The sequence below is a fragment of the Aethina tumida genome, chromosome 3, assembly GCF_024364675.1.
Source record: "Aethina tumida isolate Nest 87 chromosome 3, icAetTumi1.1, whole genome shotgun sequence".
NCBI lineage: Eukaryota > Metazoa > Arthropoda > Insecta > Coleoptera > Nitidulidae > Aethina > Aethina tumida.
Genome location: NC_065437.1, coordinates 20,180,010 through 20,206,520, shown reverse-complemented (window position 1 = coordinate 20,206,520; position 26,511 = coordinate 20,180,010). Strand labels below are relative to the sequence as shown.

Here is a 26,511-nt window from a genome sequence, read left to right as displayed (position 1 = left end):
TGGAAAAATGTAGACACATCTTGCAAGAGTTGTTATGTAATCGACTGTTTAAATGTGATTGTGATTCTCAGTTAACAAATTAAATTACTGGATACGACATTAACAATAAGTAATAATTTGTAGTATTATATATATTCTAAGTAATATAAAATATAATATGAACAATATATTTTTAAAAACAATTATTTAAATAAGCCTCTTTGTAACATTCATATAAAAATATAGTAAGTATAGTTTACAAACAGATAATGTTAAGAGCATAATTTTAAAGATCAAAATATTAGTTTAAGGTTTATGTAACAAAATTTTCACTACTGCTCCAGACATTTTTGCTCCATAATTTCCGGCCCAAAATTGTTTATCTTTTCCTTGTTGAATAAACTCTATTTTTATTATATTCTTAGGATAATCGGTAATTATCAATTCAACCTAAAATAAAATTAAATAAATTATCATATTTTTAGTTTTATTAAACATACTTTTCTCCATTGTGTCCGATCAGGGTCTAAAAGGAGTACACTTTCCCCTTTCTCTGAAATCATTGGGTTTCCAGAAGTATCATTTGATATTAATCTAACCATTATGTTAAAAATACTTGTGCAATCAAATCTTCCTGCTGTCCAGTCACTAGCACATATAGGTAAATTAAATTGCTTCAAAATATACCTTAGCAAACGTTTGTTTGTTAGATCTATGACCTACAATGAATAAAAATCTATTGCACTTAAATTGATTAGTATTTTATAGAATGTAATATTAGCAACAAGAACATAGCTGTACACTAGAGATGTGCCGGTATTTTAATACCCCGATTTTGGAGCGGTATTTTTGAGGAACGGTTTAGTCGCGCTCCTAGCGACGAAATAACTAGTCACTGAGGAACGAGGCGACTGCCTAAATCGCTGTCGCGAACGAGCATAGTCAAATCGCGACAGTTTTAATTCGTTATCGTTACAGTATCGCGATTCGCGTTCCAGACCGTTTCGTTTCATACTTCGCAGTATAAAAATACAGTAGTAATAAATTCAAACAAAACATTGAATTATAGGTTCATCATGGTTCATGGTATGAAAAAATTAACATTTTTTGTAAATTAAATTATTTTAGTTACCAATATAAAAGAACTCAATGACTCAACAAATAAATTTATTTAAAAAAAATTAATTTAGAAATTAATTAAAAATAATAAAATACATAACAAAAACTAAACATTACTTATGAATTTATAAGTTTTGGTTACAATTTAAACTGTATTTACATTGCTCATTGTTTCTTTCGTTTTATTGTACACTTCTGGTAAGATGATTGAAGTCAAGTCAACTAAAAATTACGTTTTAAAAGTTCCTAGGACTAAAATCTTTCCAAGTGTTGTTTATATTATACACATAAATCACACTCTTAGAGGCCATTCATTAATTAAGTCTCGAAGGCGATTTTTTCAAAATCTGTACATGCCCTTATCTAAACACAGTTTTAGATTATATCTTTGGTTTAATATATTTTATATAAAAATTTATGAAACAAGTCATTCGCTGAGATACCAAGGAACGGAACAACGTTTATCATCGCGGATCGCATTGTCGCGACTCGCGACAACTCATCGCGTTATGCTGTCGAATTTGGAGACGATATAGTTATAAAAATAACGCTCCACAAAATAACGTTATTTTGTCGCGGTATTTTCGTGGAGCGGGCGATTTTTGTGGAACCGTTATTCCTATCTCTACTGTACACTGTAATGAAAATTTTAATTGATGTGCTATATGCAATTGAAACATACTTGTTGCATTGTTCCATAACCAAAAGATGTGGCAAAACAGCTTTTCGACGTTTCAAATTCAGGTTCCTTAGGAAGAGGGTCACATCCTATGGGTTCACGTTCAACAACAATACCATTACCTCCATTTTGCATTAGTTCCCAATGTTTAAACTGATTAGCTCCATTTCCATTTTGCATTAAATTTTTGAAGTTCTTTGTTGTCAAATAACAATAATACACATACCAAGGAAAATCCCCTGGTTTTTCATCTGAATTAAGTCTCATCAATTCACGCCAATATAAATCAGATTTTATTATATTGCACCATTTCCTACATACTAATGTATATTTTAATGCTTCCTTGGGACTTAAAAACGTCAACACTTTAAAAACAACTTCTTCTGGTATATAAATATTATTGAAATATAAACCATTACTGTTGTCATCAAGGAGTGGTTCATGAAATTGAAATTCTTCCACAGTCTTAAAAATTTTCGGTTCCAGAATATTACCCATTTTAAATGTTATGCACTTGTGGTGCAAGTTTTGTGAAATGCTGGAAATGAGACTGATATTTTAGTTAGTTAGAACATTACCTGGTATCCATTAGCATACACGTAGGAATATACTTCCGAAAACTTTTGAAAATTAGAGATTAAGATTACTCATGGATATCGTTACTTGTCAAATCTGTGAGTCATTTATTTATTTACCATGAAGTTATTAAAATGTCATAGAAATATCTAGTTAAGTAATGTTATAGCAAAGGGATTCCATGAAATAAAAAAGATAAACTCTAATTATATCATAATTTGAAATATGATATTAATTATGAAATAATAAAATAATTACATGAGATAAGATTAAGGTATTATAAAAGATAATATTTGGAGGTTAAAGTTAACCTAACTTGTCAACTACTAAAAATTGTTGAGTTTTTGTTCACTACATTCCATTAATTATATCATTACAATGGATTCTGATATAGAAATTCTCAGAAAAGAAATTGTACTTTTAAAAGAGGAATTGTCACGCAAAGAAGATTTACTATTTAAACTTGTAAATAAAAGTGTAGGTGGAAACATTTATTCTCCATATTTTTCCTCAGACGAAATTACTAGATATAGTAGGCAAATAATTATGCCCGATTTTAATATAGAAGGCCAGTGTTCACTTAAAAGCAGTAGAGCCTTGATAGTTGGAGTTGGTGGTCTGGGTTGTCCTGCAGCTTTGTATTTGGCAGCTGCTGGAATAGGTATTAAACCTAATAATACTATAACATTTATGTTATATACTAGTAAATTTTAGGGAATCTTACATTATTGGATTATGATACTGTGGAACTGACAAACTTGCATCGTCAGGTTTTGCACTATGAATGCGATATAGGTGTGCCTAAAGTGGAATCTGCCTATAAGAAACTAAAAAGGTTTGCTTAAAGTAAAGTGATAAACTAAATCCTAAGATTTAACTCAATTTATCATCATTTTTAGCATAAATCATAACATTAATATTGAACCAATTAATTTACATGTTAATAGTATGACAATTGAAGAATTACTGAAAAAAAATAAATTTGATGTTGTGTTGGATTGCACTGATAATGTGACCACAAGGTATCTTCTCAATGACATATGTGTTCTATACAAGATTCCTTTGGTGTCAGGTAGTGCATTGCAATTTGAGGGACAATTAACAGTTTATAATTATAAAAATGGGCCATGTTATAGATGCCTATTTCCAGTACCACCACCACCAGATAGTGTTACAAGTTGTGGAGATGGTGGTGTCCTGGGTGCAGGTAAGGTTTTACAGAAATTTGAATAAATCAAGTAGTAATTTAAAAATTTCAGTGCCTGGTACTATAGGAGTATTACAGGCTCTTGAAGCAATCAAAGTAATACAGAATTCATCAGGAGTTTTATCAGCTAGATTGTTACTATTTGATGGCTCAACTACTACATTCCGGAATGTGAAATTAAGAGGAAGAAGCAAAGTATGTGCAGTTTGTGGTGATGACCCTACTGTTACATCACTGATAGATTATGAGCAGTTTTGTGGATCAAGTGCTCATGACAAAGTATATTTTAATAATGTATAAAATTTTTATTAAATGTAGTATATTTCAGGTGAACAACATTCATATTCTACAACAGAATCAAAATATAGATTTTAGATCATTATCATTGCTAAAGGATCAGTTAATTTTGGATGTTAGGCCTGAAATTGAATATAACATGTGCAAGTTACCAAATACACACAATATACCATATTCAGATTTGTTAAAAGGAAAAAATTTGGAACAAGTAGAGGCATTACTCAAAAATGCAAGGAACAATGGTATAAAATTAATAACATATGAAAATTAACATATTTTTATTCATAACATGTAAAATTTTAGTTTATGTTTTATGTCGACGTGGGAACGACTCCCAAAGGGCCATAGTTTTATTAAAGGAAAAATTTGGGGATTTTCCATTGAACTTTATAAATGTCTCTGGAGGACTTCATTCATATTCAAAACATATTGATTCAGGATTTCCTGTCTACTAGTGTACATTACAGTTACATTTTTTCAATATAAAATATTTTATACTTTTACTTATTATTAAATGTGTTGTTGAGTAATTTATTATTATAATTAAGAAAACCTTTAAATAAGTTTTCTTGCATTCGTTTTAACCGAAATTTCTTGAATGTTTATTTCTCATTTTATTTACTAATTTAATGAGGTATTAATCTGGTAACTTTTATGTATGACAAATGCATGTTAAATTGGTGGTGGTTGCATATAGTTGAGAAACCTTCATCCAGTTTAGACGAGCCACATATTTGGACATATTTACACTGTCCGTAAATGACTTGACTCTTTTTGCAATTCGAATTTTAAATCAGTTACGAATATAACCATTTCTTATTAGTGTTACCACATATTAGGAACGATCTTTCTGTAAAATACATAAATATGGTCTATGAGCACCATACTTTGTTGAAACATACTGTACTTAATATTTGTCTCAATATAAGGTGACGCCAATATTGCCTTCGTATCGCTTGTCTTTGACTTGATAATATTAAACAAGATAATTGCCTGAATTATTACTGCTTGACAAATTGCTAAAACTGTAACGTATTTTTGAAATGTGCTTAAATGATAATGAAGATGCAAACTCATTGACCCCTTATAAATTAAAATGTAGCAAAGTAACTTATAGACAGTAACAATAAATTTTTGTATATCAAATCCATTCAATAATAGAATGAAGTATCATGTATAACATAATTATTAGTGTTCTCAGATATAAGTAAGCAACAGTAGTAAAGTGCATCTGTAATTTATATTTCCTTCTGTAACAGAAAATTTAGAAATTGAAGGCAATAAACGTTAATGTTCGTGTTGCTCATCTTTTAATAAAACGCATTTTATAGGTGAATCATGAGAAAAGGAAATACGTTATTATCAATTAAAGGATTACCGCTAATTACATTTGTACACAGAACTCTAATTATTAAGACAAACAAACAAGACGAATCTTGTTGGTACCGGAATTATGTTTTTTTTTTAAATCTCTCGCATATAAATATAGTATTATGAATATGAATAATTAATGAGTTTGAACAGTTAATTTTTTCAGGATTAACTTTTTTTTTTAAATTATATTGCAATATTTATCATTCTTTTTCCTCATCTTAAGTATGGCACAATATTTATATTAAAAATGTATATCATTAGCTACTAGGGTTTACAATAATAAGTAAAATGACCAAAAATTCAGAAATTAAGTCTTTATTTAATTAACGTTAACATCTTCAACCATATTAAATTCGAGTCAGTAACAAAATTTAAATGTTTGTGACCTATAATCAACTTCAATTTACAGAGGTGAATAATGAACTAATATGATAAACTATTGCATCAGAAAGTTAATAAAACAATGTCTTCATGAAATAATTTATAAAAAGAAAGCTAAAAGAAATAGTGGTAACCGGCTGCAATCGAAGGATGAAACAACATTAAATATTGCATCACTTTAGATTTGAATTGATAGCCAGACGAAAATTATTACAAGGCAGTTTAATTTATAACTTAATGTAAATAATTGAGCGCTAGTATTGTTTAAAAAAAACAACACGTTGTAGAACAATTTAGTACATAAATCATGTTGTGGAATAATGTGGGGATCGCAAATCACTGCAACAGCAGGTTTAGAGATTTCTTGAATTTTTGAAAATAAGATCGAAACTTATAATAATGAACAAGAGATAAATGCAATTAATTACAACGAAAATTATAAATTAATTTGAATTTTTCAAATATTTATATATTATTCTGACAATCTTTAAGGAGTATTTTTAATACCCTCTTTATGATATTTCAGGTAGATAAATCCATAAAAATATAAATTCTTGTGGCTCCATGCGTGTCCGTGATCTTGATGTTCCAGAGGTTGATTACAATCCGTAAAATGCAGCAATCAAGTGAATAAAACGAATGTCAAGGTTGCTATAAAATCTGTATTCTTGCCAAGGCATTTTGCAAAATACAGTGCAAGTTAATTTAATGGTTTGTGTCCAAGTTCCGACTTTAATTTATTAAGTTTAATTTTAAATAAATAATTTATGGTCTTATGTAATAGTTAATTATTTATAAAAACTATTCTGAGCAGAATATTATGCATATTAATATGTAGTTACGTCTTTTGAGTATTACTTGTATAGAAATATGGTGAGAGGTGAGAATTCGGATTAATTACAAGTGATAATATTAATAACATTAATAATCCATTATAATTATTAACAATTATAGATAGATTGGGATGGCAATTTTATTTTATTGCCTTCTCTAATTTAACATGAAATCCATTAATCACATAAACACATAATTACTTAGACATGTATAAGTTAACATTATTTATTGAATATGAAACTACATACTCGTAGGTCGACTTTATTAGAATAATAAATATTCCTATGATTTCATTGTAATTAATGGAAACAAAAGATAAATTCGCACAATAATTATTATGATTTGAATTAAAAATGTTTATTTTTATATACGTTGTTCATTCATAAAATATTAAATTAAATAAATTTAAAATAAAAATATATAACATAATTTAAAATAGTTGGAAATAAACAAAATTTAATAATAAATATTTATCTAGGATAAAATCACCCTTTGTAAGTTAATTCTGGAAGGAAATTACGATCTAGTAATACATTCAAAATATTTCAATTATTTTTATTGATTAGAAAAGGATACGGAAATTATATACGAAAACCGTACCTGCAAATTCTATTATAAACATGGGATATAAAAATATTATTTAAAAATGATTAATATAATAAAATCTTGATATTTATTATTTATCTTATTTTTATTTTACTAATACTTTTTTAACCATATATAATACTAAAAAAATAAAATAATAAATAAAATGATATTTTAAAGATTTATAATATTTATATTAAATAATCCGGACGACTTACAGGGGAAATAATCTCTACTGATCAGCTCGCAATGAAATTGACTGACAAACAATTAATCAATCCCTTCTACTTTTTTGGAAAACAAATTTTTTGACATATCCGTTAAAACAAATACAATTAATAAAAATAACCTTGACATAGAATTAACAATAAATTACCAAAACGGAAGACTAAGATCAAAGTATAAAAATCTAAAACATTGCATAAGTTCCTCAAGCGTCATCATAGCCAGGGTTCAACTCGTGACACTAAAATTAAACACAAAAAAAAATTTGGTAATTTTTCTGATGTAATGTGAGTACTTCTTGCACGAGGCGAAAGTAGACATTGACGTCCAATTCGACTAAACTTTTTTAATGTTAAACTGAATGAATCAGGCGGTTTCCAATGTCAGTTGAGAGGTCAAAAAACTAGTAATAGAATGCAATGCACAGTTTGCGGCACGAAAAAGCATTTGTTATACAAACACTTTTTAGAACAAACCGATAAACATACTCGTTGTACGTATTGAGTTTTATATAAAAATGAATGTTGTGACTGCAGAGAACATATTTGAGGAAGTCCTTAGTTACTTACTGAAAAATGTCTTGCATAATTGTTTACATTAAAGTGTAAAAATACAAAGTTAAAAGAGACCCATTTTTATGATACTATGTTATTCAATATTATAGATTGTACACTTGTATATTCAAGCCTATCAGTAAGAATAGATATTGTTAGGACAATAGGTAATTACAGGAACAAAATGGTCAATGAATGAAAAAATTATAATTATTTCATATATATTAATATGACGGAAGGTTTTTATTATGTGAACATCGGATATTAACACCGGATGTAGTACCTACATGTGGGAGTTAGAAATATTTCACTTATCAGTTTCAGAATAGTTGACTGTGTATTAAGGTTACTTGCAAAAGCGTTAATTGAGCATCACTGTATATAAAACGTCTGAAACCGTGTATATAAATAGAATTCTTGGGCTTCCAACTACTTACTCTGCCCGAAGGGTCGTCTAAAAATAGAGTTGAGACAAAAACTGTCAGCTATATGTGTACGAATGTGTACGTGAAAAAGGGGGTTCAATGTAACTGAGGATAACTGGTTTGGAAAGTTACGTGTTAATATCGCTGATGATGTCTGGCAGGGTCTGATCGTACGAAGGACTTTCCTGTAATATTACGTCAAAGATTTGTTTACGAATCTTAACAATTATATATGCATAAATTCCTTCGCATAATTTTACGCATGTGTTTATAAACAGAACTGGAGTGAGCTTCATTATGCATATTTCATTTCTTATATCCCATTTCAACTTCATATTAAACTGTTATGAAAATATTTGAGATGCTCCCATGTTTTAATTTGATTAATATTTTTCTTGATGACGAAGTGCCAAGGAACAGACAGAAAAAAGCTATTATTAGAAACAGCAAGACTTGATATCTGCTTTAAACTGGGATGTTAAATCAATAACTGAAACTGATACTAGTTTCAATGATATTAAATTGACAACCGTTCAATTAATAAATTTATATTAATTCATAACATGGTATGTAACTATCATGTTCCACCAATGCAAACGCATTGCGAATCTCGATAATCATATTATACGCAGAATAGTATGATTGAAAACTAATAAGAATAATATTTTTAAATTCAACCTATAATTCAACGTTAGTTAACTGTTATGTCAACACAATCTAAGAATTTTAATTTGTAACAATTCCACGTGTGGTTTAACATGACAGTCACCACAATAATAATTTATACATCTCTTCAGAATTGATTTTATCGCTTGGCATACGACAGGTTTAAATTACAGTATTTTTAATTGCAAACGATTAAACTGTGAACAAAAGTGAAGTGTAATTACAATATAAAAGAGAAAAAAATAACCTACAATTTATTACGGGTTGAATAGGATTCAAAACCCATGTATTTCGGATGATGCAACTCGTTGCCTTATTGCTGCAGCTAGTTAATTCTCAAATACCGATGATTGTAATTACGGAGAATTGTTCTTAATTTTTTACGAGGCCATACAGTAATTGCCACCTTATTAAAATAACGTAAGATCAAACTAGAAATGGAAAAACCGATTTGTATATTTGACGACAGTTGAAGCTTTTCGAAATTCCTGGTAATTTTGAACTGAGAATAGCATAATATGTTACCTTGAATTTTTAGTGTTAAAAAATAATCAATGGAATTAGATTATTCTATATGAAATAATCTTAACAATATCAGGTGGAGACTATAATACTTATTTTATTATTAAATTTGGTAATAAAAATCGAACACACAATTATTATATATTGTTTATTGCACAGTTTATTGGCAAACAAAATTTGTTTATAAATTGGTAGTATCAAACGGTTCTAAAAACAACAAATTAGCTTATGTAAAATAATCATTAGAGTTGGTTTATCAGATATTTTAGTTTATTTTGTACATAAAAGGAAATATGAAAACGAGATGAGAAGACTGAAATTAAGAAAAGAGAAGGTAGACTTGAGGAGAAAAGGAACATTTTTGAACGAAAAGAAAGAAGAGCAGAAATTTATGTGGACACTTCGATGAAGGAGAACGGGGCAAGGAATTGGGATTATAACTCACGTATTTAAAATATAGGTGATCTTGACATAAACGAAATGGAAGAAATGGTAGTGGCAGAAGAGATGATAATGAGAAGAATGATAACGGAGGGAGAAAACGGTCTGACAGTAAGAAATGCAATTTTGGAAACGTGCAAGTCGAGAGCCAAAAAAGTCAAAGAAAAAAATATATTAATTAGTAAACCATAGGAACTAATGGAACTAAAAAAAATAAATAAATTGAGAAACCATGCAAATTAAAGAAATTAGAGAAACCAATGGAAGTGAAGTATTATATTAAAGTAATTTTTATACTATTTATAAAATGTATTTATATAATCAGCACTTACACATTCAGTTTTATAAAATATATTAAATCAATATTATAATATTTGCCTTGCTTTAATATAAAATTTGTTTAAACTTTATTTGTCAGTCATATTAAAATCAATTAACATTGTTCAAGAATAATTATGATAATTATAGTGATACAAATATTCAGGAAGCGGAATCGGCTATTCCGAAACCTCAGTTTTTTTTAATTCACGCCAACATTTTTTGAACGTTAAGACTGAACGTTTCGTTTTGCTCTGATTCCAAGAGGTATCCACACGTAATTATTACGACAAATCATAAAGAAATGTCCTTTTTGAAGGTCGCATTTAGCAGGAAATTAAAACTTACTTATTTCATACAGCTATATCACATTAATATAGAATCATAACCGGAACCGTTTCCCAATTTATTTCTAATATCTGTGTCTAGTTATCTAAATCTAAACCTGTTTAATTTAGATTGATTTTTGTTTATTTTGATTCCGGTCCGAATATTAATTGATACAGCTCCACTGCTGTGACTTTTTGCGACTGTTGCCAAGAAAGGTAACGTCGAATACTTTTCGAATCAGATTTTAGGAAAAACCTAATTACAATGCTGCTTACAATGATAACATACGAAAGAACAATTGCAACGTGAAAAAACCGGCAATCTAAATTTGGATTCGTGCTTAAAATTGTTGCGTTGGTTATCTCGAAATGGTTGTTACTGCCAATAACATTTAAATACAATTTGTTGTTTGTTCAACCTTCACATATCTTCTCAATTCATTAATGGATTCCGCATTGGGGTAGGTTAGTTTCATAAATTGAATGATGCAATTTAGAGCTCACATTTGTATTACCTTTTGCTCTTGAAAATTGAATATTAATGTGGACGTTAAATTGAATTTATCTTAGCTAAACTTCAATCAAGCGTCGATATTTACGTTGTGAACGGAAACATGTACAAGATATAATGTACATTATATCTTGTTAAAATTGTAAATACATTAACAAAAGTAAATTCTTTGCCACAGTCTTTAAAATTTTGGGTCACAGAATTTCTTACAGAAGGTTCATTTTTGTCTGAAGTTATCTTTTAGATTTCTTATGACTTTTCATAATTAATCAGGAGTTATTTTATTCGAAATCTTGGTTAAAAATTAGAATTCTTATTTAAAAAGAAACAAGTTCGTTGTCTGTTGATCATTGATATCTCTGCATTAAAATATTTGCCTCGTTCTAATATAAAATTTAAAGTTGTTGTTTTTATTTCATTTTTTAAAGCCGCTCATTAACCCTATTTCGACTGTCATTATGAGTGACACCTAATAGAAATCCGTGTTTTAAATATCATAAAATTAGATTTCGTAAAAATACTTTATTTAAATAAACATGATTTACAAAGTTTATAAACATTTTGTTTTTTTTATGGTGATAATAAGCTAAACATATACATTTATGTGTTAATATAGATTAATACTATCAAATTAATTACTGTAATGATACAATTTTTATTAGACTGTAATCGTTTCAATTACATAAACTTCTAATTGGAATATTTCCATGCACTTTTATGTTAAAATTCTTTTGATATGTTGTTCGTCCAAGTAATTATTTGTAAATCAGAGAAGGTTATCAGTAATTTATTTAAAGATTTACGATTCTTAATTTCACAATAGTGGGTGATTTAGCGAACTTTGAATGTGTCACAACACATCTACATGGAGTGATCTCACTTGTTCTTGAAGACAATGTAACATTCTTGCGTTTATTTATTTTTGCAATGACATCAAAAACAAATATTTAGAAATGTGTATTATTTACTTAAAAAATACTGATACTATTTTGTGTTTTGATCTAGGTTCCTGGTATTAACGATTGGACGGTATCGCAACAGCTACATTAGTTACCATGAGAAAGCAATTGTGTAGTTTATTAAAAATATTTTATCAGTAAACTAAAATACAATAATATATTATTTGTTTATATATTGCAATATTTTAATGATTCAAAAACCTTTCCTTATGCATGATCTTTGAACTATTTTGTGTATAACGTTAAAATTAGTATTAACAGATTTAATTTTTGTGAAATAGTTTTCAAGGTTTTAAACAGGATGTATATTGTAATATATTTAAGAAATTTCATCTCTTTTAATATGCAAAATATATCTTTATTGCAATTAATTAATTAGCTAATTAATTATTTTTAGTTGTTGGTGATACGCATCATCTGAACCTTCCTACATTGGTATCACCTGACACCTAATTTATGTCAATAACGTTGTTATAAGTGCAATATCAATACACCCACAGATAAATAATTTGTATATTCGAAAATATTTACTGTCTGCATTGTTTTATTAAATTAGTTCTAGCGTCATTCTATCAAAATCCTCTTGAAAATGTAGGTAATAGACACATAATTGTTTTGTATTAAATTTATTATTAAATTCGATGGTTATATTATATATATTAACATAATTCAAACGATTTAATATTAAAATTACATTAAATAATACTTTAAATTTTAAGTGTACATATCCACAGGTAACTAATCTTTTATGCATTTCACAAGGTGCGAAATAAATAGTGGTAATATTACAATAACATAGAAATTCATTGACAAAACTTGACATGTGGCTTGCGTCTCCGAGCGGGTTTGTGGAATTTTTTCTGTACGTTGCAGCTTGAGACGGTCTGCTTTTAAGTAAACCGTTAACTTAACAGAGATAGTTTGTCTTTTGTATTGTAAAAACAGTCTGTAGGATAAGGGTAGGCCTTCCGAGAATCGGAGATCTTTTATGGCAGATATACGGCCCTCGTGCCACTGGGAACGTAGTCAAACAACAGGGCCGTTTCTAAAATAATTCATTTTTATTTAATACTGTACTGAACGACTGTTGCTGACATGGATTAATTTGTAATTAGTTTGCCTTGTTGCTTCATTATGAACTATCAGGAATAGCTGTTTGATTGTTTGCTTAATTAGGTCGAATGTTTTCGAAAATATGGCCACATCAACTGCATTTTTTAAATGGATAGAAGTCCAATAAATAAACATAATAATTTTTATGGATACACTTAGACATTATTGTAAAAACAACATATCAAACAAGTAGTTCATGGTATAAATAAGATAAAACTCAACATGCATATACATTTCCTTAGTGTATTTTTCATTAAAACTTTTCAACTAAAACGCACTTTATTAATTCACATTAATTCACAGTGCGGTCCTGTCGTTGAAGGGATATTAATTATCGTTGGTATACTAGGCGCTAACGATTTATTACACCGATGGAAAGGAAATGCAATTTGTGATCTAAAGATAATATGTTATTAAAGTGGTATTGTCCATTTTTGACCACATTATTAACATTTTTCACTCCGCAAGTTCATTCTTCTGCCATGTCCGTTAAATTTTGTGGAACGCATCACAACAGAAATAAATCGGTTTTTATGTTTTTAATATAATAAAAAAATTGTGGTATTAGGCATAATTAATTGGAAGTTAATTAAGACACAATTGTTAATATTTGAAGGATTTACTGATCAAAATTTATGAAAGTATATCATAAAATCAGGTAATACTTAAGTAATTTATTTAAAAATAAAGTAAAAAAAATATATGTTAAACTAATATGTTTCACCCAATTAAGTATGCACTATTAAAAGAGTTTTATACGTTCAACAGGAAATGAAATCTTAAAATTCGTTAAGAAAATGAATGGAAATTTCCATAGTGATACAGATGTAAATAATTGAAGTGACATAAATTTCGAATATATTCACATATTTAATAAGATTTTTAGCTATTTCATTATACAGGAATCTGGCCTTTAATTCGAATAAATTAAATGTAAATTATTATTAGAATTATACCTATAAGTAGGCATGCATAGATTTAAGAAATTTATTAAATTATCTAACAAACTTTCTAGTTTTGTTTCTAGTTATAAATACTTAGTATTGTTGCACTCTATTATTTTAATATAATATATTTAATCTGTGAACTTAAAACCACATTGTTTTTCTAAAAATTTAATTCAGATCACTGTAGAATGATAAATTTTATTTGAGAAAAATACCGAAAGTAAAAATATATCTATTACATATTACTTGATACAATTTAGTACTTTTTTATAAAATTTGTCTAGACTTTAACGGCAGTGAAATATGTGCATTAAACATTTATTTATTTCAAGTTATATCATCGTATATATTTTACAGATAAAATGTGTACAGTTGGCACGGGATTGGCCATATTTTGGCACGCATCAGTATCAGAAAAATATCCCAAGGGAACTGCATCGAGTCAATGCAATTTTTAATTGTGGCATAATTACGAAAGGATATCCTAAATTAAATTTCTTTGTTTAAGGTCAAATCTCAATGTTTTTTATTAGTTTAATAAAGCGGCGGTTTCTTTATTCAATCATTGCGTTGGTCATTGCCAGTTAAGCTCCTTAATTTCTACACACTTCGTTACTTATTACGTTTCTCTGTTTTGACCTGGTTGTACGGTTGATAATTTCTCCAACTGAACGGAAAAAATGTGTACTATAACTAATGATTTGCATTTTTTTAAATTAAAGTAAGTTTCCCCAAAGAATAATATTTTTATGCCAAAATATGCAGCTTACACTAAATAAATAAGAATGTTTTTGTGCTTAATCATTTATTTAAATATTTTTTCACATCTGGCACAATTAATCTTGTGTGAATATCGAGATTAAACCAATATTATTGCTCAATATATAATTTTTAAGCGTCTGGGATCTTTTACAACATAACGTTAAAATGTATGGTTCCCAAAGGGCAGTGTGGGTGTGGGAATGACCTAACACCATTCACGATGCAAAATGTAACCTGATGGTTTACTTTTTCATAAAACCAGTTCCGCATAAAAATAATAGCCAATACGCAACTGATTGTTTAGAGAAATACGTTTACCATCGTCATAAATTTCCCCGACTTAATTTGTTTGTTAGTAGTTCTGTATAAATATGTAAATATTTGGAATGTAAAATACCTTATTGATGTTTTTAAGTTGATAACTTAATTACTTTTATTAAATAATTTTGAATATAATAATTTTGCAATTAGTTGGTTGGTTAATTTATTACTCTTCACTTGAATTAAACAGTTAAAACGATTTTCACACGACATAATTTTAACAATTGATGTATTGTACGCTGAGATCTTGATTGTTATTATTGTATTGTACCAAAATATTTATGCAATTGTATTATTAAAATAGTTAATGATTTGTATATCTAGTGACAACTGTTTTATAGCGATGTAATATGACAGTTTAGCGTATAATTGATAAAATTTATTCCTTATGTAGGATGGTAATGTTTAAATTATTATATTGAACTAAAAGTTTCGATATATTTCTAAAAACGAGAACTACTGCTGATATCACAATGTGGATGTGTGGACACTTAAACGATTTCCAAGCCTTTTGTTGCCAAATTATCAATTTATTTAAATTATATACATTTGTCGCTTATATAAATGTCACTAGTCATTTATAACTCAAATGAAGGCCAAAATTGTGAGAGGATGTTAAATTGTATTTAGTCTGGATTATAGCCATTCTATTGAGTTGAGTTAATTAGCCAAAGTGGATGTATCATTGTCCATTTAGAGCAGTTACATATTTTGAACTAAATCATACTTTCTAGTCCCGTTATTTCATCTTTTTAAAAATTGTGATCACTTGATTTTGTGGGTATATTACCTCCATACACTTGCAAAAACAATTTAATTTAGTTTATTCTTCTTCCCACTTTTCGATATAAATGCGACTGTGAATCACATTAAGGTTTATTAACTGATTAATTGTTATATTTTTAAATTACGTTCGAGTAATTTTTTAAATTGCACTGAAATATTTTTGTTGTTAAATACCAAAGTGCAAAATATGATAAAAGCACACAACAAGTTGTTTTTAACAATTATATTTTTACTAATATTCCATTAAGTTATTTTTAGTTAAATCTTTTCGTTTTATCACCATAGTTTTGATAATCAATATATTTTCTATATTTTTTATTTTTATGTTGTATGTAATAAATAATTGTTTATTCAATTCATTATTTGAAGTAGGCAAATAGAATCTTGGAATATATATTATTTTTAAAAATTAATATACATCACCACAACAAGACAAAGGGAACATCATTCAGTCACCAGGAAAATTTATGGCAAATGATAACGTACAATATTCCATAAAAATAATTAATGGTCACTGCTAACAATAAAACATTTACATTCGATATGTAACTGACGCACGGACTTACAAAACAATTATGAAAGATGAGATCAAACGCCCTTAACATATGACAACATATTTGTTTTTATATTTATAACATTAACAACGTTTATGGTATTTTGCTTTACAATTGGATTAAACAATTATGAAATTGGATTATAGTCGTCAACAGAATATTATGAAACAAATATTAAAAAAATAATGGATAATAAACTAACTGAAGACGAACATGATTATCAAAACAAAATTTTAAATCTTCTCAGAAGTATACCAGTTCTAGTTTTAGAGCTATATTTTGTAAACAGAGATGTTGTCTAAAATTCCATTGCCCAAAATATCTATTAATAAATTTAACACAGTGCCTTCCAGGTATTTTTCTTTTTGTGTTACGACACTTCCGACATCATTAGGTGGTCGTTATATTTTATCGGATATTTTTAGTCTCTCACATAGAATTAGTAACTTAGTAACAATTAGAAGAGAACACATGCTATATTAATAAAAAGGTTTAAAATATATAAAAGTTTTGAAGATAATAAATTTTCAGTCTACAAATCGAAAATATATGAACAACTGAACTTCTTTTATAACATTTTATCTAAGTTTAAAGGATTCAAGATTTGTTTAATATGGGTGAATTTCATCCTTTCAAAATTTCTAACAAGAATTAAGTCAGTAATCAATCAAAGAGCCATCTTTCAGACCTGATGTATAACACAGAAGAAAGCTCCGATGTGAAATCTTGAAATCAAAACTTTTTTATTGTATGTCGACATCTACCAAACGGTATACAAACTATACAATATACCAAATGACTATTCAAAAAACCATGGTTGCCAGGCAGATGTGCACCATGATGCCATATGGTCTTAATAAATTGAAATGACTTTTTCCAGTTGTAAGAACCAGAATTAATGTTTAACAGAATTTATGAATGAATATCTGCCGAAGCTTGATTATATTATTACGATAACAAAAAACTTTTTAAAAAACTTATCAAGAAAAAATCAAATAAAAGTATACTTACTGTAAAGTAGTGACATAAATACTGAGTGAAGGAAAGATTTTATAAGAAATTATTTTTAGTTAATGTGGTATGATAAATAAAGTATCAAAGTTTCCATCATTCCAAATATGAAAATAAATATTTATATATATTAAGTTTCATGTCTTAGACTTGAATGCCAAAATTGTGTCCACCTACATATTCTACAGTAAATTGAATTTCCGTTGCAGCGGCCAAATGTATAACTTATAGTACGTGTAAAATAAAGACCTGTTAACGCATCCCAAAATTAAATTGTTATAAATCGTGATCTCAAGATTCTAAGAACGCGGTCACAAAAATTTTCAAAACCTGTTATTGAGGTGATAAATTATATAAATATTATCAGCAAGATAAGCTTCTTAAATTCTGCAGCGTATTTAGATCTTATTCGATAGGCTCATCGTCTTCGTTTAAATATTTAATTGTACCCATGATAATGGTAAGTATTGACTGTTCCTTTGTACGAAAGTCTGTTTAAACATTGGTCAACTTATCTAGGCTTTTGTGTTTCACTTCTTGGAATTCATGGAAAACCTAAATTTGCACGTTGCAAACGTCATGGGTTTCCAGAATGTCCGGTCTGTTATTTCAAAAATCCTCTCGCTGGTGTTTCAGTCAATTTTTATTGAATGTTGCGTCAGAATTTCTGAACGGTTCTTTACAATGGTTATATTATTTGATTTGAAATGTCATGAGTAGAGCAAATATTAATATAGACTTAGATAATGCGATAACAAAGAATTGGTTTTTAATATAGGAATATTTTTAAATTGCCGGTAATTTGGAAAAACGTTTAATGCGACAATTTACAAGTTCTTTTAACACGATTGAAATTAACTTTAATGGTTTAGTTAAGACTTGACAGCACTGCAAAATAGTTAACTCGTTGGGAGAAAATCACCTGTTTAAAATTAATTGGTCTTTCATATGTATGGCATACTATACGTGTGTACATAATGTAAATTTTTCAAGATCAGGTAATTGGAATAAACAGGTGTCTATAATATTATTAACTTAATCATTTTATTGTGAATTGTGCATTTCTTGATATAATTACATTTTTGTTTTACTGTTTAATTCTTATTGTGTTTGGAGACGGTTAAGGTACAATAAGGTATGTATGTCCAAATTAAGTTTTTAACTGAAAACTATGTACGTTAACATCAATTATCTGAATTATTATTATTATTTGTGAGTACTATTACGAAAAAAATATTTTAATATGTTAATTTAATTTTTAAATAGGTAGTTTTAGTTATAATTGTCTAGTTAAATATTTTAATAATGAAAATTATTTAAGAATATAAAACATTTTCTATAATTTCTGTCTTGAATTGATAGCATCATCTATATTAAACATTTTGAAAAGGTTATGACATCAAAGAGAATTAGATAAGGTACCGATACAATTATTATTAATACACTTTCATAGTATCATCTGGTACACTGTACGAAATGTAAAAGTATTTTAAAAAATCTGAATTTTCAATTTATATCCAGTAAAATCCAGTTTGTGATCGTATCGATGATGAATCATGATTACTGTTCGAAACTTCCAGTTTGACTGCTACATGATTAACTCATTTTTTATGTAATTGCTTGTACTTTTTTAATATTGGATGGAATGAAGAATGGATTTATTAATTTTTTGCTCCGTTTTATATATATATATATATATATATATATATATATATATATATATAGTAAAAAATTAATAAATATTTTGACAAATTGTATTCTAATTTAATTAATATTCGAATCATTATTTTGTAATAATTATTATATGTGTATTAACAAGTAAATCAACAAGTAACATAATTAAAGGTAAACAATTGGTAAGTAATTTAGTAAATAGGAACAAATTGATTTAGTTTTTTTAGACATTAGAATCTAACCTTATCGATAGTTTATTAAATACACACTTAGTATTATTATAACAAATAAAATCTTCAATACATAAATATTTATAGTTCAATGGAGTGCAACAGTTTATCTGTATGGTGACCCTAATTCTGAGAGTCTTATCAGCTTGAATCAGAAACTTATGTGTCTAGAACGGTCCAGTCTAATCTTTTAACACCTTCTAAACTATTTGTTCCAATTAGGAATTTCGAATAGTACAAACATCAAACAACCTACAAATATGTAATACCATAAATACACAGAGCCAATTGTACTGACGGAAAGATATAGTAACGTTGTAGTACTGAATGGGAATCAAGTACCATCAATGATAGGCGTTCGGGTGGGGGTAACAGAACTTAGTCAAAAGCACATATACTTACTGAGCCAAGAATGATCCGATGTATTCAGTGTAACTTAAGAGCGCGGGAAACGCGTATGTGCGAATTATACACGGTGCGCCCGCAGTGACAGTGGATATTATTAACTATTTAATTAGGACCTTTCAGCCAAGGTATGACAGAAACTATTCATGTTTATTTATAATATTCAAAGCGGAATTTTATTAATTTATTTAAAACGAGTTTGCGTTCGAGTTCTTGTGGCGGTCTGTAAAAGTTGTGGAATTCTACACGAGTCTAACAAGTCCACCAGTCACATCAGACTATTTAATTATGAATTAGTAAAAAATTTATCTTTCCATTATTTTGCATTTATTTAACTAGTTTTTTATTTTGTTTTCGTGTTTATACCAGTTTTTTACGTCGCAACTTTTGCGAATATTTTTTCGCGAAAATTTAAATATTCTATTTAAATAATAAAATATATTTTAAAAAACTATTTATAAATTATAAATATATAAATTGTAGAATAAAAAATAAGTGTGGTTGATAAAATTAAATGTATGTAAGAAATAGTACCACGTGGGCAAGTGTATTTGTATACTAGGATTGTGTGTAAATAGAGTTATAGATAATAAATAAATACCACTAATCAATATATTATTATATTGATACGTGTATGCACTTTATCTTTTAGATGTTTGTGATAGATCTACATATTAGATAATTCATAATAATATTCTAGCGGACGTCTGAAATAAAAATGTGTCGCCATCTGGCCATTTTATTGTAATAATTTAAACTGACAGTAATTTTCAAATTCTCATTAACAATTATTTTTTATATAATTAATTACATATTTATTTATTAGCCAAATATTATGTGATAAAATAAAAGAATAAATTGAGTTAACAAAATCGTTATAAACAATAATTTCATTTTATTTAAAATTTTGTGTAAATAATTTAGTAAACATCAAAACAGTTAAAATAAAAAATACACATTTTAAGTTGTATTCTAAAATAATAAACAAATTATTATATATTTTATCAAAGAAATGCCGATAACAGTTAACGGCAATTTGATAAAATTGAACGACATACATATTTAGTATTTTACAATAAAATTCAATAAAACGTAGTATTCCAGATGTTTGTTGTCAAAACAAAAAGCTCAAGCTTTCTAACCAATAATAAAATCATAAAAAACATTTTCAAAATTTATGGTTCCAAGTTTTACGAACTGTTTATTTTAAATTATGTTGTACCATTCTAGCGATGTTTATAGGAAATAACTGTACAAATTATCAAAAATGGGTACTATCAAATTATGTTGGGTCGTTAATATGAACAAATTTTTACGTAAAAAAAGACAGGAATTTAAAATGTATTATAATGTATGATAATGATATGTTAAGCTATACTTATTTTTTCTAAGTAACATGATAATATGGAAATAAATCGATTTTAAAACAATGCAAGTGAATTTATGTATTAATGACCGAAAAATAGTATGACTGCCAACTCGTAAAAATTGCATCATATTTTTTGACGAAATATTTATAGATTATCGTTATGCAATACAATTATAATTGTGTACAATAAAACTTAACAACAATTTTTATGTATTATTTAAACAAAATTTTATTTATTCGGGTTCATTAAAATAATGTCTTCATTTTTTGATAAAGTACTAATCAGATAATAAAAACACATAAACAGAAATATCATTAAACAGGCTTAGTTGCATAACATAAGCGACAACAAATTTCTAAAAGACAAATTAATCCGGTTACATTTGACTAATATTAATTTTAGATTTTTGTTTGATGTCACTGAACCCCTTAATCGCCACCATGGAATAGTACACAGATTAAAATAGTTCTGTGTTGTGATTTCGTAAATATTTATTTTGGAAATGGGATTTTCTTCCCGGTGACAAATGTTGCGAGATATTTTGAGTAAAAGGTGTCACAATAGAGAGTTGTATCGATGATGACTTTCCTCTTTTTCACTCAATTGCATAATACACATTCGAGATATGAATTAAGCAACTTCTCAAAATAGTGGATTATTGAAATTATTGTTCCTATTATATTGACATCCATATCTGTGTCCAATTCACATTCGTCTTCTAAAAATAACCATTTATTTGTGGCTATTTCGGCTGTCATTAACCTACTTGGCTAGCCAGATAATAATCTAATCAAAATAATAAATAAAAGTTTTTAGAAAAATAATTTAATTCAAACCATTACGGATTGTAATGGGAAGGTTGGAATACATTATTGTAAAATTAGTTTTTGACGAAAAGTAGGTGTGTATCTTATGTCAGTACCAAATCGTTATGCGATTGGTCGAAAAATAGGCGTACGAGATGACTCAAGGACATTTACACACCGGTGCAATCTCTTATAGATCCAGTTATGGTAAATTTAGAAAAAATCAAAGAAAACAATGTATCCTGATGCGCAGAAAAACGTTTGCGTACGTATTTATGTTGTTTTTGAAATAAATAAATAACAGCCTGTTCTAGGAATGCAGTAATTAATTTTTTGATTCGCAACTTTGTTTTTACGGAATTAATGGCATCGCTGTTAAACTAATTAGTGGACGATCATTAACTAATTTAATCATATGTATCGTAAAAAGTACTGCTACTAATTTGGTACCGTACCACATGGCATTGGAGCCTGAAAGAAATTCTTTCATTCTTTATCAACCAAAAACTTGTTATGTGATTTTGAGTATAATTCCATTTCCTGATAGGTCACTTTCATGTCGCTCGTGTTCAAACCTTGCATTTTTTCACGGTCGTTTTATTAAACGTTTCAATACCCAGTCTTGATCTTGCACTGCCAGTTATGGTAAATTAGACAAAATTTATGCAAGCGTGATAATTACTTATATTATAATTAGTTAGTAATAATCAATAACAATTTCCCTATTCTATTACGCCTTGTGTTCATATAAGATTTCTTGCAGATAAATCAAAATGGCGCCACCAAATGTGACGGATAATGAAACTCAGTACCACCCCGTTCCCGTGGTTGATGACACCGAATGTAATGATAAAAAATCTGACGAAAATAAACCTACCCAAACTGATAAAACACTGTGTCACAAGGATGAAACTAAAGAAACTGAACCATTAAATAATGACGAAGACGAACCCGATCCAGGAGTAGTGGTTCCTCCGGATGGCGGATGGGGATGGGTCATCGTGGTTGCGTCCTTTATGTGCAACATGGTAGTGGACGGTATCATCTTCTCATTCGGAGCTTTTCTGCCGGGGATGGCGGAGAGCTTTCAAGTTTCCAAAGCTCATGTAACTCTGGTGGGATCACTGTTGTCTGGGTTCTATTTGATAACTGGTCCATTTGCTAGTGCGTTAGCCAATAGATATGGGTTCCAACTTGTGGCCGTCGTAGGAGGAGTATTAGGATCAGCTGCGTTTGCCATTTCATATTTCGCCACCAGCGTCCCATTCCTCTGCGTTTCTTATGGAGTTCTAGGAGGTATATATATTTATTTTAAATAATGCTTATTGGATTTCTTGATAAATGATAAATAATACTAGAAAAAAATCAAATTAAATAATGTGTAGTGTCTGAATCTTTCGACGGCTGATTTTGATTAGGTTACTGATAGTATATTAATGTCAATTTCAGGGTCAATGTTTCCACATGTGATATGTAATTGGCAAATTGCAACCGTTTCATTTATCGTATACAAATAAAGAATCGTGTTTATTTACATGTTTGTTTACTTTATATTTTTCGTGGTCAGACGTAGGAAATATTTTTATTACGGTCAAAGTCAATACACAATCGTGCCAATGCCATGAGGGAGAAGGAACAACCTGTAAAAATATCAATATTTTTGAGGTTTTTCTAAAACATAAACAGGAAGTAGAGTTATCAAAGTAGTGTTCCCGGGAAATCATATATAAAATATTCGACGAAACATTCTGATTTGTTAGAAAATATTTACATATATTTTTAATTACACGTGTGCAATTAACGAATATTTACAACTAGATGCATTTTCTTGTTTATTTTTTTTATTTCAATGTTATAATTAATCCTCATTAAAATTATTTAAATTTATTTACTAAGAAATAATTACGCACATAATAAACAATAAAAATAGTATGTGAATTTCTTGTTATTGTTATTCTGGAATTATAATTTTTTTCAGGAATTGGGTTCGGCCTAATCTACGTTCCTTCAGTCATAACTGTAGGTTTCTATTTCGAAAGATGGAGGGCACTGGCAACAGGTATTGCTGTCTGCGGTTCTGGAATAGGAACTTTCCTCTTCACTCCAATCAGCGAAATGATGATTGAGAGCCTTGGGTGGAGGGCGGCGCTTCTTTGCCAAGGAGCAATTGTACTGACATGTGTTTTATACGGATTAGCATTTAAGTAAGTTAACTTTTTAACATCTTTTAAAATGGGTATTTATTAATGATGTCATTTACTTACAGGCCGTTAAAGCCGACAAAAGTAAAAGACATTGAGGAAGCTGAAGGAAAGGAACTGGTTATGGATCCCAGTAAATTGCCCCCAGCTGCTAAAAGGAAAATGGAGGAAGCCATGAAAATAATGAAACATGAATCAGCATATTCTGTTCATGACACACAAACATCAATTTCTAGAATGCTTGGAGTCAACAATAACTCTGATTACCCTAGGTTATCGGACGTTTATCATACTATCAGCATTCCTTCAAGGAAAGTACTTGAAATCTACACCACTGAAAAACGACTAAGTGTACCCTTCATCTCTGAAAAAGATAAACCAAAAAATAATGATTTAAAACATAATCTTTTGGATACTAAGGGTACTTCTATAACCATCGTTCCCAAAAGAAAGCGAACTATTTCTGAGAATCAAGATCACGATGTTAGCAGACCAATGTACAGGGATGATATTTTCTTTGGTGCCAGCTTGACAAGACTTCCTCAATACACATCACGCTCATCTATCGCATACAATTTGGCTGTGACTCGTATGCCCACACAAAACGACATTGAAGAAGAAAGGAAACATACATGCAAATTATGTCCGGAGGCTGTAAAGAGGACGCTTGCAACTATGTTGGATTACAGTCTTCTTAAATCGCCATCATTTATTATACTATCGTTTGGAGGATTTTTAACAATGATGGGATTCTACGTTCCGTTTATGTACTTAAAAGATCGCGCCACCTCTGAAGGATTTTCCGTGGAAAAAGCAGTATGGCTAGTGTCTTCAATTGGAATTTCAAATACCATTGGGAGAGTTATGTGTGGCATTTTAAGTTCCTTCCCAAGTGTTAACGCTTTACTCGTAACGAACGTTGCCCTAACCATTGGAGGGATTGCTACAATATTTAGCGGATTTTCCATGTCCGCCGAGTACCAGTTCTTCTATACCGCTGTCTTTGGATTAGCAATTTGTAAGTTTGCTTATTTATCTTGTTTATTTTAAGTTGTTGTTCCAGACATCAAACAATTATTTTAGATTTGAATTAATTATAAATGGTTGATGTAACCAATCATTTTGTTAGGACATAAATATTTATTCAGCATTAGATTAAAGATTGTCTAATTTTTATTTACAAATAGAATTATATTAAAAACTTGTTTAACTTATAAATATTTATTTATCAATTCAAGAATTTAATTAAAATTAATCTGCAAATTCCTTTTAACGTACTATTGATTAATAATCTGTTAAATAAAATTTAGACGAATGATATCTTAAAATGGGACATTAATTCATCTAATAATCATTAATATATCTAATAATATTATTTTTTTCAGCTTGTTTTGCGTCGTTAAGATCTATTATCGTGGTGGACCTATTAGGACTGGAAAAATTAACCAACGCTTTTGGGTTGCTACTTCTGTTCCAAGGAGTGGCTGCCATAATTGGTGCACCTTTGGCCGGAGCTTTTATGGACGCCACTGGTAGTTACGACTATTCATTCTACCTTTCTGGAAGCATGCTTCTCGCATCTGCTGTGATTTGCTATCCATTAAACTACATCAACAAATGGGAGATCCGTAGGAACAATAAATTACAAAATCAAAAACCGGTTTCGGTTTAACATTAATTTAAAATTAATATTTATAAAATAATTAATTTACGTACCTACTTGCTTTATAGCATTTTATTGTACCAATCAATAATTTAAATTAATATGTTTATAAGGCAAACCTTCAATGTTAGGCATTATTCTGTATATGACATTGGTGGTCTTCATCGCAAAACATTTGAAGCATTTTTTATTTAACTGTGGGATGTAGACAGTACAGTGCTTGAATTGAATTGGAATTTTATTAACATGCAATAGGATTTAAAGCAATTAATGAAAATTTATTTATTTATGGAATGATATTAAATAGAATTATACATGTACTTACTCTGTAGATATTGTATGTATTTGTAAATGTGTATCGTAGGCATTGAACTATTATTTCCTTCCGTTTTAGTAATTTCTGACAGAAAATTCCTAGAATTGCACTTAGGACATTATGTTTTTACAGGGTTTTTTATTTTTTAATTGCCCATATAAGACTGATTTACTTAGTAAGGTTGTAAATATGTATTTAACTAGATATTAACGATTGTATTTATTACCTTAATTATTACATTAACATGTAACTAATTTATTGGACATTCCAATTATTACTTTGTATAGCTGTAGACCAAAATAATATAGAGTATAAGAGATTTTATATGAAATTAATAAAACTATTTCAAATCTATGGTACTGTATCATTTA

The 26,511-nt window shown here is 28.6% G+C and overlaps 3 protein-coding genes across 6 annotated transcripts; 2 read left to right on the top strand and 1 right to left on the bottom strand.

The window, feature by feature from the left end:
* Positions 1-153: 153 nt before the first annotated feature.
* Positions 154-2,939, bottom strand: LOC109603424 (F-box only protein 17). Of its 3 annotated transcripts, none has more exons than XM_049964920.1 (4): positions 2,808-2,939; positions 1,781-2,315; positions 480-698; positions 154-429 (listed from the first exon to the last, which is right to left on the bottom strand). In XM_049964920.1, exons 2-4 carry the CDS (start codon positions 2,273-2,275, stop codon positions 286-288), a joined length of 858 nt encoding a protein of 285 aa, XP_049820877.1. In that variant the 5' UTR covers positions 2,276-2,315; positions 2,808-2,939; the 3' UTR covers positions 154-285. The 3 variants fall into 3 exon arrangements, with proteins under 3 accessions (XP_049820877.1, XP_019875482.1, XP_049820876.1); XM_020019923.2 differs by lacking the exon at positions 2,808-2,939 and adding an exon at positions 2,375-2,500 and having other exon boundaries at positions 1,781-2,327; XM_049964919.1 differs by lacking the exon at positions 2,808-2,939 and adding an exon at positions 2,375-2,499.
* LOC109603423 (adenylyltransferase and sulfurtransferase MOCS3-like) lies at positions 977-4,364 on the top strand. Of its 2 annotated transcripts, XM_020019922.2 has the most exons (7): positions 977-1,065; positions 2,868-3,014; positions 3,068-3,188; positions 3,253-3,560; positions 3,613-3,839; positions 3,889-4,099; positions 4,161-4,364. In XM_020019922.2, the coding sequence occupies exons 1-7, from the start codon at positions 1,056-1,058 to the stop codon at positions 4,310-4,312; spliced, it is 1,176 nt and encodes a 391-aa protein (XP_019875481.2). In that variant the 5' UTR covers positions 977-1,055; the 3' UTR covers positions 4,313-4,364. The 2 variants fall into 2 exon arrangements, with proteins under 2 accessions (XP_019875481.2, XP_049820874.1); XM_049964917.1 differs by lacking the exon at positions 977-1,065 and having other exon boundaries at positions 2,599-3,014.
* A 15,417-nt stretch (positions 4,365-19,781) lies between these two features.
* Positions 19,782-26,494, top strand: LOC109603415 (monocarboxylate transporter 14-like). Its single transcript, XM_020019913.2, has 5 exons — positions 19,782-19,912; positions 22,724-23,256; positions 23,939-24,164; positions 24,227-25,179; positions 25,547-26,494. The coding sequence occupies exons 2-5, from the start codon at positions 22,734-22,736 to the stop codon at positions 25,831-25,833; spliced, it is 1,989 nt and encodes a 662-aa protein (XP_019875472.2). The 5' UTR covers positions 19,782-19,912; positions 22,724-22,733; the 3' UTR covers positions 25,834-26,494.
* The last annotated feature ends 17 nt before the right edge of the window (positions 26,495-26,511 follow it).

What these genes read in the sequence shown, in the direction of transcription:
- LOC109603423 (XM_049964917.1), top strand. Translation starts at nt 2,732, where the DNA reads ATGGATTCTGATATAGAAATTCTCAGAAAAGAAATTGTACTTTTAAAA. An exon ending in GCCTATAAGAAACTAAAAAG is followed by an intron (nt 3,189 to 3,252) that starts GTTTGCTTAAAG and finishes CATCATTTTTAG; the next exon opens with CATAAATCATAACATTAATA. An exon ending in GATCAAGTGCTCATGACAAA is followed by an intron (nt 3,840 to 3,888) that starts GTATATTTTAAT and finishes AGTATATTTCAG; the next exon opens with GTGAACAACATTCATATTCT.
- LOC109603415 (XM_020019913.2), top strand. Translation starts at nt 22,734, where the DNA reads ATGGCGCCACCAAATGTGACGGATAATGAAACTCAGTACCACCCCGTT. An exon ending in TTCTTATGGAGTTCTAGGAG is followed by an intron (nt 23,257 to 23,938) that starts GTATATATATTT and finishes AATTTTTTTCAG; the next exon opens with GAATTGGGTTCGGCCTAATC. An exon ending in TGTCTTTGGATTAGCAATTT is followed by an intron (nt 25,180 to 25,546) that starts GTAAGTTTGCTT and finishes TATTTTTTTCAG; the next exon opens with CTTGTTTTGCGTCGTTAAGA.
- LOC109603424 (XM_049964920.1), bottom strand. Translation starts at nt 2,275, where the DNA reads ATGGGTAATATTCTGGAACCGAAAATTTTTAAGACTGTGGAAGAATTT. An exon ending in GTTATGGAACAATGCAACAA is followed by an intron (nt 699 to 1,780) that starts GTATGTTTCAAT and finishes TATTCATTGTAG; the next exon opens with GTCATAGATCTAACAAACAA. An exon ending in ATCGGACACAATGGAGAAAA is followed by an intron (nt 430 to 479) that starts GTATGTTTAATA and finishes ATTTTATTTTAG; the next exon opens with GTTGAATTGATAATTACCGA.